A 17,039-nucleotide genomic window follows, 5' to 3' on the forward strand; every position below is an offset into this window, starting at 1 on the left:
TAATTTTGATTTGCATTTCTCTAGTAATGAGCAATGTTGAGCATCTTTTCATGTGTTTATTTGTCATCTGTGGCAGAAACCAACACAGTATTGTAAACCAATTATCCTCCAATTAAAAAAAAAATTTTTTTTTAAGAGTAAACGACTGAAATGGTGGTAATTCGATGGATGAAATCCAGGATGCTGAAAAGGGTAATACAATGCTAGAAGAGTCATTAGCTATTTTGTGGCAGGAAGATTTTGGACTCTCTAAAACAATATTGTTTATTTCAAGGGAAGGAGGTAGGTATTCACATAAGTGATTCTTCCAAATAATTGAAGTTTAACCTTTTAAGTTGAATAAAAACCAATACAAATATTAAAATATAATTGGTAACATCTTTCTAAAAATGCACTACACATTTTCTTACCTTTTAAAGAGATAATATTGAACCAAATTTAACTTTTTTGATGACTCAGTATCATCATTATGAACTCAATTACTGTTGAGGTAGGACTCTCTGCTCCTCCACTTAATGGCTCCAGACTGTTAACCATTTGGTTCTTTGCTAATTTTCTTTCTCTTTCACCATTAGGATTTGATCCAACATCTTAAGCTATTGCAATTGTACACACCTTCAGAATCAGGGAATTACAAAATCATAAAACTTGAGAACTTAGAGGATTCTTAGAGATCATTTAATCTATGAAATTTTGTAGGTAAGAAAACTAAGCCCTAAGTAAGTGAGCATTCCTTTTCTATGACTTTCAAACTGTACTCTAAACAGCATGTATTCAATTTTAGCTCAGACCATTATGTTCATCTTTCTCTAAAATGCTAAGGACAAATTTAATTTGGAAAATATATATCATAGGACAAACATACTCTGGATGAACTTAAAAATTAGGATATATCTGTTCAGGATCAGAAGTACAACATATTTATTTTATTTCACAATAGAATTCTTTCCTTTGAGTTATTTTTGTGTGTTCCATCACTTTACTCATTAATCAAATTTCTATTATGTATTCATTCAAGATCTCACTCAGCATCTAATCAGTCAATACCTAGGCTATGCTCTGATTAGTTGCTTCCATCATTGATGTTACAAATTTACAGGGCAAGGAAAGAAAAGCACATACATATACTAAGTACTCATTCTTGTGCAGATATGATCACTACCAGAATAAACAAATAAAAAGTAAAATCCTTAAGATAGACAATGTTGTCTCATTTTACAGATGATAAAATCAAGAGCAAGAAGTTCCACAATTTACCCTCGGTCACATAGTTATTAAGTGGTAGAGAAGAAATGTAAACCAGACACCTAAGGCCACATGGTTGTTGCATTAAGGAAGTTATAACCTATCTAAGGAGAAAGATACATATTCAGCCAACTCTCTAACAGTGTGATAAAAGCAATCATAGCCCTGCAGAAACTCAGAAGAGGGAGTGACTGATTGTACATGAAAAGGTGAGAGAAGTTTACACAGTGGCCTTTGAGGCAAGTCTTAATAGTAACAAAAATAATAATGGCAAACACTTTCATAGGAATTACTCAGGGCTAGGCATGTGCCACCTCATTGATAACCTCACAATAACCTTGTTATTTCTCCTTTCTACAAAGAGGATGGGGGCATACATAGGTCAGAGTAATATACCACATGTTAGAAAGTGGCTAGTTTCAGGATTCTTACCACTGTAGTGTGCTAATTCCTACAAAAGGGAGAAGGAGAAGGAAGGAGAGAGAGACATGAATGTGTGTGTGAAACAGGGCATACTCTGAGGTGACTGGACTAGGTGGAATGAATGTGAAAACCTTTAAATCAGGTCATGTCACCACTTCCCATCACTGGCTACTCACTGAGTTTAAGAGAAATGTGTGGCTCAGATGGTTAAGTGTCTGCCTACAATGTGGGAGACCCAGGTTCAATCCCTGGGTGGGGAAGATCCTCTGGAGAAGGAAATGGCAACCCACTCCAGTACTCTTGCCTGGAAAATCCCACGGGAGGAGCCTGGTAGGCTACAGCCATGGGTTTGCAAAGAGTCGGACACGACTGAGTGACTTGACTTCACTTCAAACCCTGCCTATTCTCTCCAGAATCAACACTCACCACTTTCCTTCTCCCTAGCAGCTCCTCTGTCATGGGGGCCTTTTGGGCCCTAAAACTCACCAAACTTTCTTGCCTCAGAACCTCTGCACACAGTGGTGTCTCATTCTGAAATACTGTTCCCCTTGCTTTTTGCCTACCTAACTCTTGACCATCTTCTGGTCTCCACCTAATTATGATTTATGCATACAGGCCTTTGAAATTCCCCACCTTGTTATAATATCTCATAGCAGCACCCCTGGTTTTCCTTCATGGTGTTTACTCCACTTTGTAATTATACATCTAATATGATGATAGGCTATAGGCTCCATGAAGGCATGGATCACATCTGTTTTTCTTTTTCCAGCTTATGGACATGTGGGTAAACAGCAGAAGTTGAACCTGGAATTGGAAGGGCATAGTCTTCATCCAATGAACAATAAGAAGGCAGAAAATTTTAATCAATGACTGTGACAAAATCAAATAAGATTTAAATGAAGTACAACAATACTTAGTCTAGTGTAGATGATTGATGAAAGAAAGGCCAAGCCTAAAAGACCAGTTGAGGGGCACTTCAACAATCTAGATGAAAAACAGTGAGGGCCTTAACTTAGGGAATAAATTCAAGGCTTCACAGGTGAAGTGGCTGGATTTGTTCAACTCTGTGTGTGTGTGTCGGTGTGGGTATGTGTGTGGGTATGCACGGGTGTGCGTGTGTAAGCCTGCTCTGTGCCCTCTGTGAACTATTATCCACTTAGGACAAAAAAATTAAGTATTAAAAAGTAAACCCGTATAGAGAAATACAATGCTTTCCTTAAGAGGAAAAGTTCAAAAACTAAGGACAGATCACACTTCCTTGTCCTTAGACCCAAAGGGAATTAAGGAATGAGTACCTATTTTCCAGGGACACGCCCTCATCAAGGGGAAGCTGGTGAAGGCAAAGATGAGGGAGGAAAATTGTGTGGAAAGACTAAGTAAGAGATGTTTTCAAGCAACTGAATGGAGATTTCAAAATAAACTTGGTGGGCCTCCCTGGCGGCTCAGTGGTAAAGAATCCACCTGCCAATGCAGGAGACACGGGTTCCATTCCTGGTCCGGGAAGATCCCACGTACCTTGGAGCAACTAAGCCTGTGTGTCACAACTACTGAGCCTGTGTTCCAGAACCCGGGAGCCACAACTACTGAAGCCAGAGCTCTTAGAGCCCACGCTCCGCAACAGGAGAAGCCACGGCGATGAGAAGCCTGCACACTGCAACTGAAGAGTAGCCCTCACTTGACGCAACTAGAGAAAAGTCCGCGCGGCAACAAAGACCCAGCACAGCCACAAAAAGAAAAAAAAACTGGTCAGGGGGCATGGATCCGGGTGGGCTACAGTCCATAGGGTCAGAGAGTTGGACATTACTGAGAGACTTTGAGAGAGAGAGAGAGAGAGAAGTGGGCGTTGCTGGGGTTTTGCTGAGAAAAGATAAGCCAAGGAAAGGCTAATAGGAGACAAAAATATATAGGGAAAGTAAGTGTGATCTTACCCATACCAAAGAGTGTAAAATAAAAATCTATCCATTGTATGGAGACGCGATGCTTCAAGGTTGAAGGAGACATAGAGCCAAAAGGCTGTATGGGAAGATCATGAATAGAGGCAGCCAGGGCCTGGTTCCACGAGCCCTGGGCATGAAGTTACTACACCACGGTGTGCTTCCTAGGGGGCACAGAAGGAAGGGGTGATTACATGGGGACCATCCTTCCAAGGCAGGCCTGGCTACTGATGGCTGCTCTGGCCACTGCAGATTCTATGTCTGAGTGTAACTCACCTAAATAAGCCTTCAACAATGGAAAGCTAAGACTCCAATCATCTTTGTCTTAGATCTTTAAAATAACACCCTTTTCTTGAAAACGGAAACTTCTTGGGAACTTTTCTCCCCAATCCTGCATTTGAGTGAAATCTAAAGGTTACTTTAAATATAAAGTTCATCTTATCAAAAGCATCTGGGAGTCTTTACAGTGAGTCTATTTTTATTTCATATTTAGCAGTAGTAAAAAGTGTACTAAGAGTAGATGGCACCAAGGAGCTGCCATTTTTCACACCTCCAACCAGCACTCTTGTTTCCTCTTGCAAATGTCATGATGAAAGAGCCAAACTTCAAACTTCTGTTTTCTCGAAGTCACTTAAAATCATGTCTGGAGTGCTTCTGAGTTGTGACAGACCACCCCTACTTCTGTCTATACCCCAACAGTTTGAAAATGGGACAGTGAGATGATGGATGGGGAATGAATATCTGTTCTGAAGAAGGAATGATGAGCTTAAATGTACCACTACTAAAGTTGATATACTATAATTGATATACTGTGTTGGCCAAAAAGTTCATTCAGGTTTTTCCATTAGATATTACAGAAAAAACCCAAAAACTTTTTGGCCAACCCAGCATAATGCAGGGTGAGTTCTTACAGACAATTCTCAGCATGCCAGGGAATGGTCCTGTGTGATTTGGTACCATGGATATTCAGAGTTCGTGCCCTAGCAGAAGGCAGCCCTATTTGCAGGAGGCAGCCTTTAGAAAACTTGGTACCTGAGTGGGGAGTGAGGGCAAGTTACCAAGATGACCGGCAGCTGGGGAGCATAGCCCTTGAGAGGGGGTGCCTATCTGCTTCCTCCTGCAAGCTCAAGGTCATGCACATTTGGAAACCAGCTCCTGGTCCAGGGGTTGGGAGCCTAAAGGATCACCTCATGCAGACCGTGGTGGGTTCGGTATCAAACTGTCTTGACTGCTAATGCCTATTTCCTGTGGCTGGGCTCCCCGTCTCACTGAAAAACATATCCCCACTTCACCTCTGCATTTCATCCTCCCCTGTTTTCCTCAGGGAATGTTCCCTTTTTTCCTTGTTTACTATGTGTAGTCAATATTTCCTTCTTCCTCAGAAGTTTTAGTCCATGCCCCGTCTCATTCCTCTGTATCCATTCCTATTTCCCTCTCAATTACTCATCTCCTCCCTCAAATTCTTTTTCCAGTCACGGCAAACTTCTTGAAAAAGTAGTCTGCACTTGGTAAAGCCTTCACAGGCTCATCTCAGCCTAAGACAAAGTGATTTCAAAGCCTTTGCTTTACGGCAGTACCTAAACTGTGTTCACAAAGATCACTTACACACTCGGAGCTTCCACAATTGATGACTTCTCAGTAGTTCATCTTGATTATTCTTTTCCCCTTAAAACACTCGCGCTTCCAAGTCTTTTCACTTTCTTCTCAACATCTGGCCACTCTCTCTCCATCTCCTCCCCCTCATACATCAACACAGCGGATCCCAAGATTCCGTCAACATTTCTCTCCTCAATCCAGGATGCATTCTTTCCCAGTGTGCGTTCTTTCTCTTTGCTTCAACTATGGCTTGTGTGCCAATGATTCCCAGATCTGTATAGCACTGACCCTGGCTTCTTGCTCTTGAACTGAAAGTCTGTACTTCTACCTCTTTCTTTTTTTTTTTTTCATTTATTTTTATTAGTTGGAGGCTAATTACTTTACATTATTGTAGTGGTTTTTGCCATACATTGACATGAATCAGCCATGGATTTACATGTGTTCCCCATGCTGAACTCCCCTCCCACCTCCCTCCCCTTCTACCTCTTTCTTTTGGCTATTTTGAGACTCTCAAATTCAGCATAGTCAGAGCTAGACAATCCTTTTCTCACACTCAGTCAAATGTGACACCTCCCTTTTCCGCATCACTCTCATGGCTGCTAAGTTCTGTTGACTGTGATTCTAAATGTCGCTCGGATGTACCCCTCCATGGGTTACTGCCACTACAACTACTCTCAGACTGCTTTATTGGGATAAGAAGATGGCTAACAGAAGGAGCTCAGGGAATCAGATGAGCTGGTTTCGAGCTGCATTCTGTTTTTTTCACTTAAAGACTTCAGCTGGAGTCTTTAAGACTCAGTTTTCCCACCTGTCAAGTGGGACCAGTATTTAGAACTATTATAAGAGATATAGTGATCTAACCAAAATGTTATTCACAATGATTGGCACAGGTCACCACTCAGAAACGCAATGCTTTTCACTCAGGACTCTCCTTACCTACCCCCCCAGCTCTGAGCTGGAGCTCCTTGCTTTCAGCCCATCTTTCCTCTCCAAAACACATTCAACTCTCACACCCCTTACTTTCTATATCAGAGATCTACTCAAGTTGAGTCTTTGGTTCAAAAAAAAGAAAACCTTTTCACAAATTTTCATTGCCCAAATGAGAAAGAACATTCTCCTTAACATGGCATTTATGACCCTTTGGAAATCTAACCCTAAGCTACATTTCCAGCTTACAAATTCACCACGCCATAACCTATGTACCTAATGTTACTTATATTGCCACACTTGTTTTTTTTTCACAGCCACCCCATCTTTAAGGTCTTCCTCCCTTTCATTTCTAACTGATGAAATCATTCTTTGCGTGAAATTCTTGCCACCTCTTCTTAATATCTTCTGCTTCTGATAGATAAACCATTTCTGTCCTTTATTGTGCCCTTACATTGCATAAGCTCTGTTTCCCCCAAGAAAGTCTAATTCCTTGGAAGCAAAGAACCCTCGTTATTATTCTGGCACATTACATTCATTGATTCATTCATTCACCAAACATTTCTTAACTGAGAACCAGCCACTGCACTAAGTACTAGGGATACAAAGCCAAAGAAGATATGGTCCATACCATTAACCAGTAGGCAATCTAGTTGGGAAGATGGGCATACAAACAATTCCAGTAGAGGGTTATAGGTGAGAGGATAGAGCAGTGACTCTCAATCCTGACTGTATATTAGAATCCCTAGAATTGATTTTTTAAATGCTAATGCTTAGGTTCAACCACCAAAAATTCTAAGTTAATTCATCTGTGATGCATTTTTTTTTAAAGTTCTTCCGGTATAGTTAGGACAGTGAGGACTGCAAACCTGGGAAAGAGCTCCAGACAGCACACAGAGGTATATCTTGTAGCTGGCACTTTGGGAGGTTCTACAAACTGTCCCTTTTCTGTACCTCCTTCCTCTACATGAATTAGGAGACTCTGCCATATCCCTGACTCAGAGGTAGATCCTAACTGCTTATTCTTGCTTTCAAGTTTAAGAAAGACATTCTTGGCAGCAACATGGAGAATGTCTTAGAGTGGGGCAAAGGGTGGAAGTAGAAGGGCTGGTTAGAAGACTATTGATTGTTGTGTTAATAGTTAGAAGACTATTGTGTTCTCAGATTCATGAGAAATAACATGAATCTGAACTAAAACAGTGGCAGAGGGAAGGCACAGAAGAGTTAATACAGGATAAAATCAACAGGATGATAAATGTAGGTTATAGAGCACAAAGGAGAAAAGTGAGTTAAGAATTACTCAAAGTTTCCAGCCTCAGTAAGTGAGTAGACTACAGTGCCATTCACTAAGAGAGGGGTTATAGGAGGAAGAGAAAGTCTGACCTAAGTGTGGAACACCCAAATGGAGAGTGACAGCAAAGAGCTGAGAATACTCAACATTTGATGAACAAATTACTATGGTTAATCTGGGTGGATACTGAAATATTCGAATTCAAGGAACTGTTGCTATATGTTATAACTTGAGTTCTCTTTAGGTCGAGTAAAGTTTTAATGATGGAAACATTTGAAGATACCTGGTCAGAATAGAAAGGAAAAAGAAAGGTAAGATTTGATATAGACCAAAATGATGATAAATCTGAACACTGTTCAGTTTGTGATCATTAATCACAAATGATTTGGGAGAACACTCCTAATATACAGTCCTCCTACCTAAAGGCACTTTCTTAGTGTATCCAGAGGGTAAACTCTATGATGCATGATACAGTACTCACCTTTTTTGGCTAGCATATACATGCTATACACCTTTTTTGGCTAGCTATACACGCCCCCCATCCTATAGAGTAAGAAAGGGCTACCCTAACTACATGCTAGGAAGAGTCGAGACTGTCTATCTCCATGTTGTATATTTTGTCAAGTGAGCACAATCTATGATTTATTAATATAATTAGCTACCGAGGCTACAAACAACTTTAATATGCACATGTAAATATTTGCTTACCTTTGAAATTGATTAAAATAGCAAGTAAATGGCTGGGAACCAATCTCATCTTTCCAGTACTGTTGCCAATTCATGACACTTTCCAAGTTCTTCTGATTTTCTCTCTTACAGGGAGGAATATAGGAGCACTAACAAAAGAGAACACAGAAAGTAAACCTATTATTCTATAGAATACTGAAATATAGGCCGTTTCTAATAGATAGATGGCATTATGCTTAAATGGTAAATCTAATTCTGACCTACTTAATTTTAACCAAACTGGAATTGCTAAACTATATTTCAAACTTTGAATTTGGTGCAATTACAGGAAGTATTCCAATAATAAAGATACAGCCAAAAATAACTTTCAGTCATTACACTATAAAGATACTTTATAAACAATTAGTTACAACCTACTAGTGGGTTGAAAGCATAATATGGGCCTGCTGAGCAACAAAGGGAGGTAACACAAAAGTTGATTTTTATCCCCAGTCTCCAGCAGACTTTGATGTTTTCCTCTTCTACTTTTAACTAACAGAGCAAGCACAGGGCTCTCTTCTGATACTGATCTCAGCTGCTGAAACTCGTTTTCTTTTCTTACATGTTCTTGAACAGCAAAATCAAAGGGAAAGTTCATCTCAGTTACATAATCAATGCATTTTGCTAACTGTTGCCCCTTTCTAGCCATGCCTCTGACAAAGTAGTCCTCTGTGAAGGGACTTCATTACTTGAAGCGATATACTCAGCAGAGTTAGAACACTGCCCTTAACCCTAGATGTTACAATTAACCCTTAGCATGCTAATCCCTTTTTTTCCATTTCAGTCTTTTATGATGATGATCACGATGAAGATGATGCCAGTTTACAGTTATTGAGTGTTTACTATGCCAGCGAAGTGGAAGTCCCTCAGTCATGTCCAACTCCATATAGTCCATGGAATTCTCCAGGCCAGAATACTGGAGTAGGTGGCCTTTCCTTTCTCCAGGGCATCTTCCCAACCCAGGGATCAAACCCAGGTCTCCCACATTGCAGGCAGATTCTTTATCAGCTGAGCCACAAGGGACACCCTTACTATGCCAGACATGGTAATAAATGTTTAATAGCCTTACCTCCAGTCCTTCTTACAACAATCCAATAATGAACCCCACCCTACAGATGAGGAAACTGAGATTTCCGTCAGTTCTACAACTGGAACTAGAGTCTGCTGACTCATCACATCCCACTCTCAGATGTTATATCAAGGTGTTCAGTATAAAGGAGCAGAAAAAAAATCCACTAGCTCTATAGTATAATTTGAGTCACATGATTTTAGAGCATCTACTTTCTCAATGTCTTCTAGCCATTTTTGGGTAAACTACAAGCATTTTAGCATGATGTACAAAGCTCTCCATGATCTAGTCCCTGCCCGGTCCTCATTCTTACTCAAGCCTGGGATGCAGACGTACAGAAGAAGCTCTTGTTCCCAAATCTGCCATGTGGAATCACACAGTATCATACTTGTCTGTTTTATGTCAGCCTCTCCAATTTGTTGGCAAGCTGGGACAAGGGCTATTTTATTTTCTCTTCTGTATCTTTAAACCTAGGACTATACCTGGTTAACATGGAAATTTCAAAAATGTTGGTAAAATTAAATAATAATAACACATGTGGATACATCTTTATTCAAGAAGAGGAAGATTCTTTTTTTTACAGCAGTTAAACATTTTAAAGTATATATAAACACATTTTAAATTTTATTTCATTTAAATTTTAAATATTTTTATTTAAAAATTTTAAAACTTTTAATTTTAAAAAATTAAAATTTAAATTAATTTAAAAATATTTTTATTTTAAATTTCTTAGATTAAAATTTAAAGTTTTATTTAAATTTAAAATATTTTTCTGTTATATATAACAAATTCACGTTACACAAATATTGTCTCAAAGCATATTTACCCTCTGCATATATAGTTTCACTTCTACTAATAACAATAATATATAGCTAAAAAGTTCTGTGAAATTATGAATCCTGAGCTCTTCAAAGCAGCAGTCGGGTTTAGAAGCAATGGAGACCATTAGATCGGGTTCCAGTCTTATTAGCTGTTACATGTTTGGGCTTGAGGTAAATTACTTTTTTTCCGAATTTCACTTTTTCTAATCTGCTAAGTCTCCAAAATAAATTCTAGCTCTACATCTCTATGATTCTCTTCTTGGAGATACAGCAAGGAAGGACCCAGCAGAAGACAGGACTGCAAACCCTGTCAAGTATTTTCTCCAGAAGAGGTCCTGCCCACTGGGGAGACGGCCAGGAAGCCCGAGGAAACCACCATTCCGGCCAGCGAGGAGGACAAGTGTGGTTAGTCTTTACTTGGAGACATGTATTTTGCATTAAGAAAATGTTTATAAAGGGCTTCTGATTTTCCTGTTGCTTATTTCCTATGATGTGACAGATGTTTCCTTTCCTTCTATTAAAAATTCTTTTTCTGTATCATGGTCAACTAGTTTATAAAGTGAGAGTAGTTGTGTCAAATGACTGTGCTCTTTGTAGGGGGCAGAAATTTCTAGATCTGGAGGTAGAAGCCATGAGGTATGAAACTTGAAAAACTCATCAGAGCTCTTTTTGCAACAGGCACACTCAATACAGGGCTTCCCTAGTGGCTCGGCAATAAAGTATCCACCTGCCAATGCAGGAGACACAGTTTCGATCCCTGGGTTGGAAAGATCCCCTGGAGAAGGAAATGGCAACCCACTCCAGTAACCTTACCTGGGAAATCCCATGGACAGAGGAACCTGGTGGGCTACAGTCCATGGGGTTGCAAGAGTCGGACATGATTTAGCAACAAAACAACTGATCCTCAAAACAAGAAGTACACTAAACATTTTGGGGAATAACAACCAAAAACCAAAAGTAATTAAAGCAGATTTTTAAATTCTGTAATTATCTCAGTTTGAAAATCTTACTATTCAGTTTTGGGAGGAGGGGGAAATAAATGGATTTAAAAGAAATGTCTCTATTGAATGACAGCTCTATAGTCTGATCAGGAGAATTACAGCTACACATTTCTGAAAAAGTCAGACTAAAACTTTCACTGAGGGCATAAAGTTTTATATTAGGTATGTTGTGATTTTATGTGGGATAAAAGAAATGTTTATTGCCTCTAGGAGACTTTGAGCTAGTATAGATGGATTTTTGGAAGCAAAGTACTCTCTCACATTGGGGAAAATAACCTGTGATCAAAATTTAAGTATTTTTTCCATGGACTGCATTCTTTCCAAAGAGTATCATAGATTAAATAATGAGTTTACAATACTCCAGCAACTTCTAAAGTGCACATCTCCTTGAAAGGAAATTTGGGAAAACTGTTAAAAGGCTAAACATTAAGGCTCTTAAAAATCATTATTATCTATTTTTTTATACCTTGATTGTCCATTTAATTGGTCTTTAAAATTTCTATGAAGCCTAACTCAGATTTGCTCTAGATTCTTTCTCAATTTAGTGGATCACTGTAGACTGTTAGAATTTTAAAATAAGGTATAAGTGATCAAAGCAGTGTTCCAGAAAAAAAGAATTCAAAAATCAGTCATAGAGATTTTCTTTTCTGGGTTCTTCACGTTGTTCAAGGTTTTCCAGGCACCAAATAGCTCCCTCATAAATCTCTCTCCTTTGGAGGCGGGGCACAAATAACAATGTGTGTCTTATCACCATCATCATCACTATCATCAGCATGGTTAACATTTATTGACTATATGTCAAACATCTCATTGATCCAAATCTCATTTAATTCAAATGAGCAAATATTATAATCACCCTCATTTTACAGATGAGGAAACTAAGGGACAGAGGAGTTTCAGAAAACTTTCCTTAGGGCTTCCCTGGTACAATACAGTTCAGTCCCTCAGTCGTGTCTGACTCTTTGCGACCCCATGAACCGCAGCATGCCAGGCCTCCCTGTCCATCACCAGCTCCTGGAGTTTACTCAAACCCATGTCCATCGAGTCAGTGATGCCATCCAGCCATCTCATCCTCTGTCGTCCCCTTCTTCTCATGCCCCCAAATCCCTCCCAGCTTCTCTGGTAGCTCAGTGGTAAAGAATCCGCCTGCCAATGTAGGAGACACGTGTTTGATCCCTGGTCCTACGTGCCATGGAGAAGCTAAACCCGAGTGCCACAACTACGGAGGCTGTGCCCTAGAGCCCAGGAGCAGCAACTACTGAGCCCACGCCCCTAGAGCCACTGAAATGAGACACCTGCTCACTGCAACTGAAGACTGACACCCACTTGTCACAACTAGCGAAAATCCTGAGCAGCAACCAAGACCCAGCACAGCCAAAAAATATTAAAAATTAAAAAAAAAAAAAGAAAATCTTTTCTTAAATTATAATGGCAAATGGAACAGCTGGGGTTCAAACCGCAGAGAATTCTTTTTTTCCTGAGCTTCTTGAGTCATTTTATTTTATTATTTTTAGTTTAATTTTTTTTTTTTTGCTGCTTGTGGGGTCTTAGTTCTCTGACCAAGGATTGAACCGGGACCCTTGGCAGTGAGAGCGCAGAGTCTTAACCACTGGACCACTGAGGAAGTCCCTGCAGAGAATTCTTAACCACTGCACCACAGTGCGAAGGCAATGGTGACCCACCCCAGTACTCTTGCCTGGAAAATCCCATGGATGGAGGAGCCTGGTAGGCTGCAGTCCATGAGGTCGCTAAGAGTCGGACACGACTGAGCGACCTCACTTTCACGTTTCACTTTCATGCACTGGAGAAGGAAATGGCAACCCACTCCAGTGTTCTTGCCTGGAGAATCCCAGGGACGGGGGAGCCTGGTGGGCTGCCGTCTATGGGGCCGCACAGAGTCGGACACGACTGAAGCGACTTAGCAGCAGCAGCAGCAGCACCACAGTACCTCGCTTGAGGGCTTCCCAGTTTTCCCTTTTTGGAGCCCCCTGATTTGGTGGTCAGGGAGATGGCCTGATATCCACCCTCCCCTCTTGGAGAACTAGTGTAATGTTTTCTTGGGAACGGACTTTGTGAAGTCCTCCTGAGGATTGGAGGGCTGAGGCTGTCGGTTGCAGCCCTTTGGTTTCCCGGTACATTCTCAGAGAAATGTAAGTCTTTGCTTGTTCCCTCCTGTCTCAATTTGGCTTCGGGGTTGGTTTTTGGTGCCACAGATGTAATTTCACTTAGGTGAATTTATAGACACAATGTCTTTGGTCATGGAGGACAATGAGCATTCCCTTGGAGAAACTTCCTCATGCCGTTCTGACCTTTTCTTGTTTTTCATTTGCAAAGGCTGCATTTCCCAACTTCTAATACCATTATCACCCGAATAACCTTCACTAGAGGCTGTGTCATTTGCTGCCTAAAATTGCATGAAATCACTCTCTTTAAAAAGTCAGGAGAAAAAGAGGCACATGATAAAATATATTTGTTTAATGCCTACCTTTTAGAAAGGAAATTTGACTTCTGCATTCATGAAGGAAACTGATAGAACTGAACGGACTGTTCTGAGTGCATTAATGTAAAAACGTTCAGAGAGTTTATAAAGGGAAGAAACTATCATCACTTGACGTGAAATATCTGATTATGTATGTATTATCACTTATTTTACATTATCTTATTTTAGGGCTTATCAAGATTCATAACAGCATTCTTTTTCAGCCTACCACAATGAATTTGTATTTTAATAGAACACTTCTTGAGTGGGATCTTTGTGATGTGTCTTGAGGACTGCGTTTCACTCATGTGGGCAGAGTAGGCAAAATTCACTTTCTTCCTTTACTGAGTCACTTTAAAAAAACCACTGCACAAAACACTCCATCTATTTAACTAAACACTGGGAACTGGGTTCTATGTTAGGCATTACCTAAGAAAGGGAAATGAAGACATTTTTTTTGGTTCCAGTTTCTTTCTTGACTTGACTTGGTTAGGGAGGTGATTATTGAAAGACATAATATTGGCATGGGTTTCGTAGATTAAATAATTTCCAAAGTAAATTTGGTTAGAAAATGAATTCTTAAAACATTATCTACTGGAACATAGATTTAATTATATTTTATACCATACTTTTCTATTTTCTGAAATCCTGTAAGACCTCTCTGTGTCAGTTCTGGTGTATAATTTTAATGACATTTCTGACAAAATAAACATACAATCAGAAAAGCACTTAAAACAAAGCGGGGGAATTCCCTGTGGTCTAGTGGTTAGAATTCAGTGCTTTCACTGCCACGGCCCAGGTTCAGCTCCTGGTCAGGGAACTGAGACCCTGTACAGCCAGAAAGGAAAAAAAAGTTCTGTAGAATAAAAAGTTTAACTGAGTCATTTATAAACCCTACAATATTTCACATGCCTCATGACTTCATTAACTGTTTGCAAACGTGTGCACTGCATGCAAACACATATTTCTTATGAATGTAGGTTAACTGAAGAAACACATAAGGAATTATATGTCAGTTAAGCTAAATTCTAGGGCAAGTGGTTCCAGTATGCACACCCACATCTGAAAGCTAAATGGAAATAATCTTATGGAAGAATCCGAAGGCCAAATAAATGGCTTAGAAAATGTGAAAAGTAGGGCTAAGAACAAAGGGGTGCTAAAATGAGCTCTTCAGAGAGAGCAAGCTGGACAGGTACAGAGCAGTGCCCAGCCTAGAATTGGGTTCGTCAAAGGATGGTCCACAGACCCCTAGACTGTCAAAAGATCCACCCTTCTGAGAGTCTCATTCAGAGGCACTAGGAACCTGCACTTTTAACAGCTCTCTTTCTTCCTTGGAATGACAGGTTTGGGGAATTGATCATTTATGCACTAAACCATTCTTGATTGCTCAGTACAGGATACTTAGATATTACTCCCTAGCCCTCTTCTTCCTCCCTTCCCAGGAACATGTAGTTACGAAAGAGGAAGTGAAAATTTTGGCTTTGAGGGGAAATAGAAGGCTTCACAAAAGAGACAACATGATTGTGTCTTTAAGGTTGAATGGGAGTTTGTTTCTCAGAGAATGGGTTGGGAAGGGGGACATTCCAAGAAGAAGAAATGGAATGTGATGGATGTTCCAGAAAGACTGAATCATCTAATGTGCTTGAAGGTGAGGGACATGGAAGAAGACATTGGAAAATGCCCCAATTATCTGAACCACTCATTACTCATGAAGAATTGTTCTCCTAGCCTTACCAGTTTCTGTGAAAAACAGCTCACTACCCACCAGACTATTCCCACCCGCCCCCAACTCTCCTTTAGTTGGACTGTATTATTAGGTGTTGAGACTACATCTGCATTTCTGTAATTTAACATTATTTATTTAACTTCTGGATTCAAATAGACTGCTAAAGTTGGTGACATTATTAAAACTGAAAAAAGTTTGGAACATTCCACTTTCAAGAGAAAACAGTTCATTCAGCTGGAAAGTCAGAAAATAAAAATGCAGAGTCTTTGCCAAAAAATAGAGGTTGAATCTCAACAGCAGTCAGACCAAAACAAGAAGTTTTAATCTGGAAGAAGCTCAACAATAATTATTTATAATAAGCATGGCAGTATATGTACAGATGTGCTCAACGGCTTATGATGATAATTTAAAATCCTTGAGGAGATGGCCAATCCTCTTATGACCATATAGAACACTGAAATGAAATAAAATGTCTTAAATGCTCTTGCATGCTTTCAGAAATGCCTCATAATACGTGTATATGTGTGTGTGCTTGGTCGCTCAGTCATGTCCAACTCTTTGTGACCCCACGGACTGCCAACCGCCAGGCTCCTCTGTCCATGGGAATCTCCAGGCAAGAATGCTGGTATGAGTTGCCATTTCCTCCTCCAGGGGAACTTACCAACCCAGGGATCAAACCCACACATCTGCATCTCCTACACTGGAAGAAGGATACTTTACTACTGAGCCGCCTGGGATTCATTTTGTGTGTATGTGTGTGTATAAAATAAAATATTAACAGCCATCATTTCTGCATGAATGGAAACAAGTCCTGTCTGTGGTTAAGTCCCCTAGAACCAGGATTGATAGATAGTGGTGATGAAAAATTGATGCTTCCTATTTGTGGCAGAACGTATTTTTCCATAGATGGCTCCACCAACATCTATCCTACTGTACATGCTCTTACAATGTGACATTGACTCTCCTCTCCTCAGGGTTGTGGGTTTCCCTTCCCTAGAATATGGATGAGTCTGTGATTACAGAGGAAGCGACGCTGTGTGACTTCCAAGGCTAAATCAGAAAAAGAGGACACAGCTTCTGCCTGCATTTCTCTCTTGGGAACGCTTGCCCTTGGAGTTCTGACACTATGCTGTGAGAAAGCCCAGAGTAGTCCATGCAGAGACCACATGGAAAGGCCTGGGTGGAGAGGAACCAAGGCCCCCCACTCAACGACCAACGTCAACTCTCTGATGTGTGAGTGAATGAGCCTTCCGATGGTTCTCGCCTCCTGGCTTCGAGTATTTCACTAGAACCTCAGACATCACAGGGCAGAGATAAACTGTCCCCATTATGCCCTGTCTGTATTTATGATCCACAAAATTTGTGATCATAATAAAAATGATACACACTCGTGTGTAGTCGCTCAGCTGTGTCCGACTCTTTGTGACTGGACTGTAGCCCGCCAGGCTCCTCTGTCCATAGGCTTTTTCAAGAAAAATACTGGAGTTGTTTGCCATTTTCCTCCTTCAGGGGATCGTCCCCACCCAGGAATCGAACCCAGGTCTCCTGTGTCTCCTGCACTGCAAGCGGATGATATCAGGCTGATGATACACACTGCTGATATCAGAAATTGGGTAGTACAAAGTGCTCTAGATTCCTTGGTAAAGTACAGGTGTGCCAGAGGGTGGGAAATGCAGTGGTCTGTTATTTCGGTGATGCTTCTGGGGGTGTCACGCCACAGGGAATTTCTGGATATCTCCTCCAAAGTGAAAGAGATTGCTGTCCCTTTCACTCGTTAAAACTGAGAGGCACAGTGCTTGAT

The 17,039-nt window shown here is 40.4% G+C and overlaps 1 protein-coding gene across 1 annotated transcript in view; it reads right to left on the bottom strand.

Annotated features, from left to right (window-relative positions):
* KCNMB4 (potassium calcium-activated channel subfamily M regulatory beta subunit 4) overlaps positions 1-17,039 on the bottom strand; it is a 73,696-nt gene that overhangs the window by 33,972 nt on the left and 22,685 nt on the right. Inside the window, exon 2 of the mRNA XM_043887135.1 lies at positions 8,125-8,252. Coding sequence (XP_043743070.1) covers positions 8,125-8,252 — 128 coding nt within the window. The remainder of the gene's footprint in view (positions 1-8,124; positions 8,253-17,039) is intronic.

Source organism: Cervus elaphus, chromosome 3 (assembly GCF_910594005.1).
Source record: "Cervus elaphus chromosome 3, mCerEla1.1, whole genome shotgun sequence".
Lineage (NCBI taxonomy): Eukaryota > Metazoa > Chordata > Mammalia > Artiodactyla > Cervidae > Cervus > Cervus elaphus.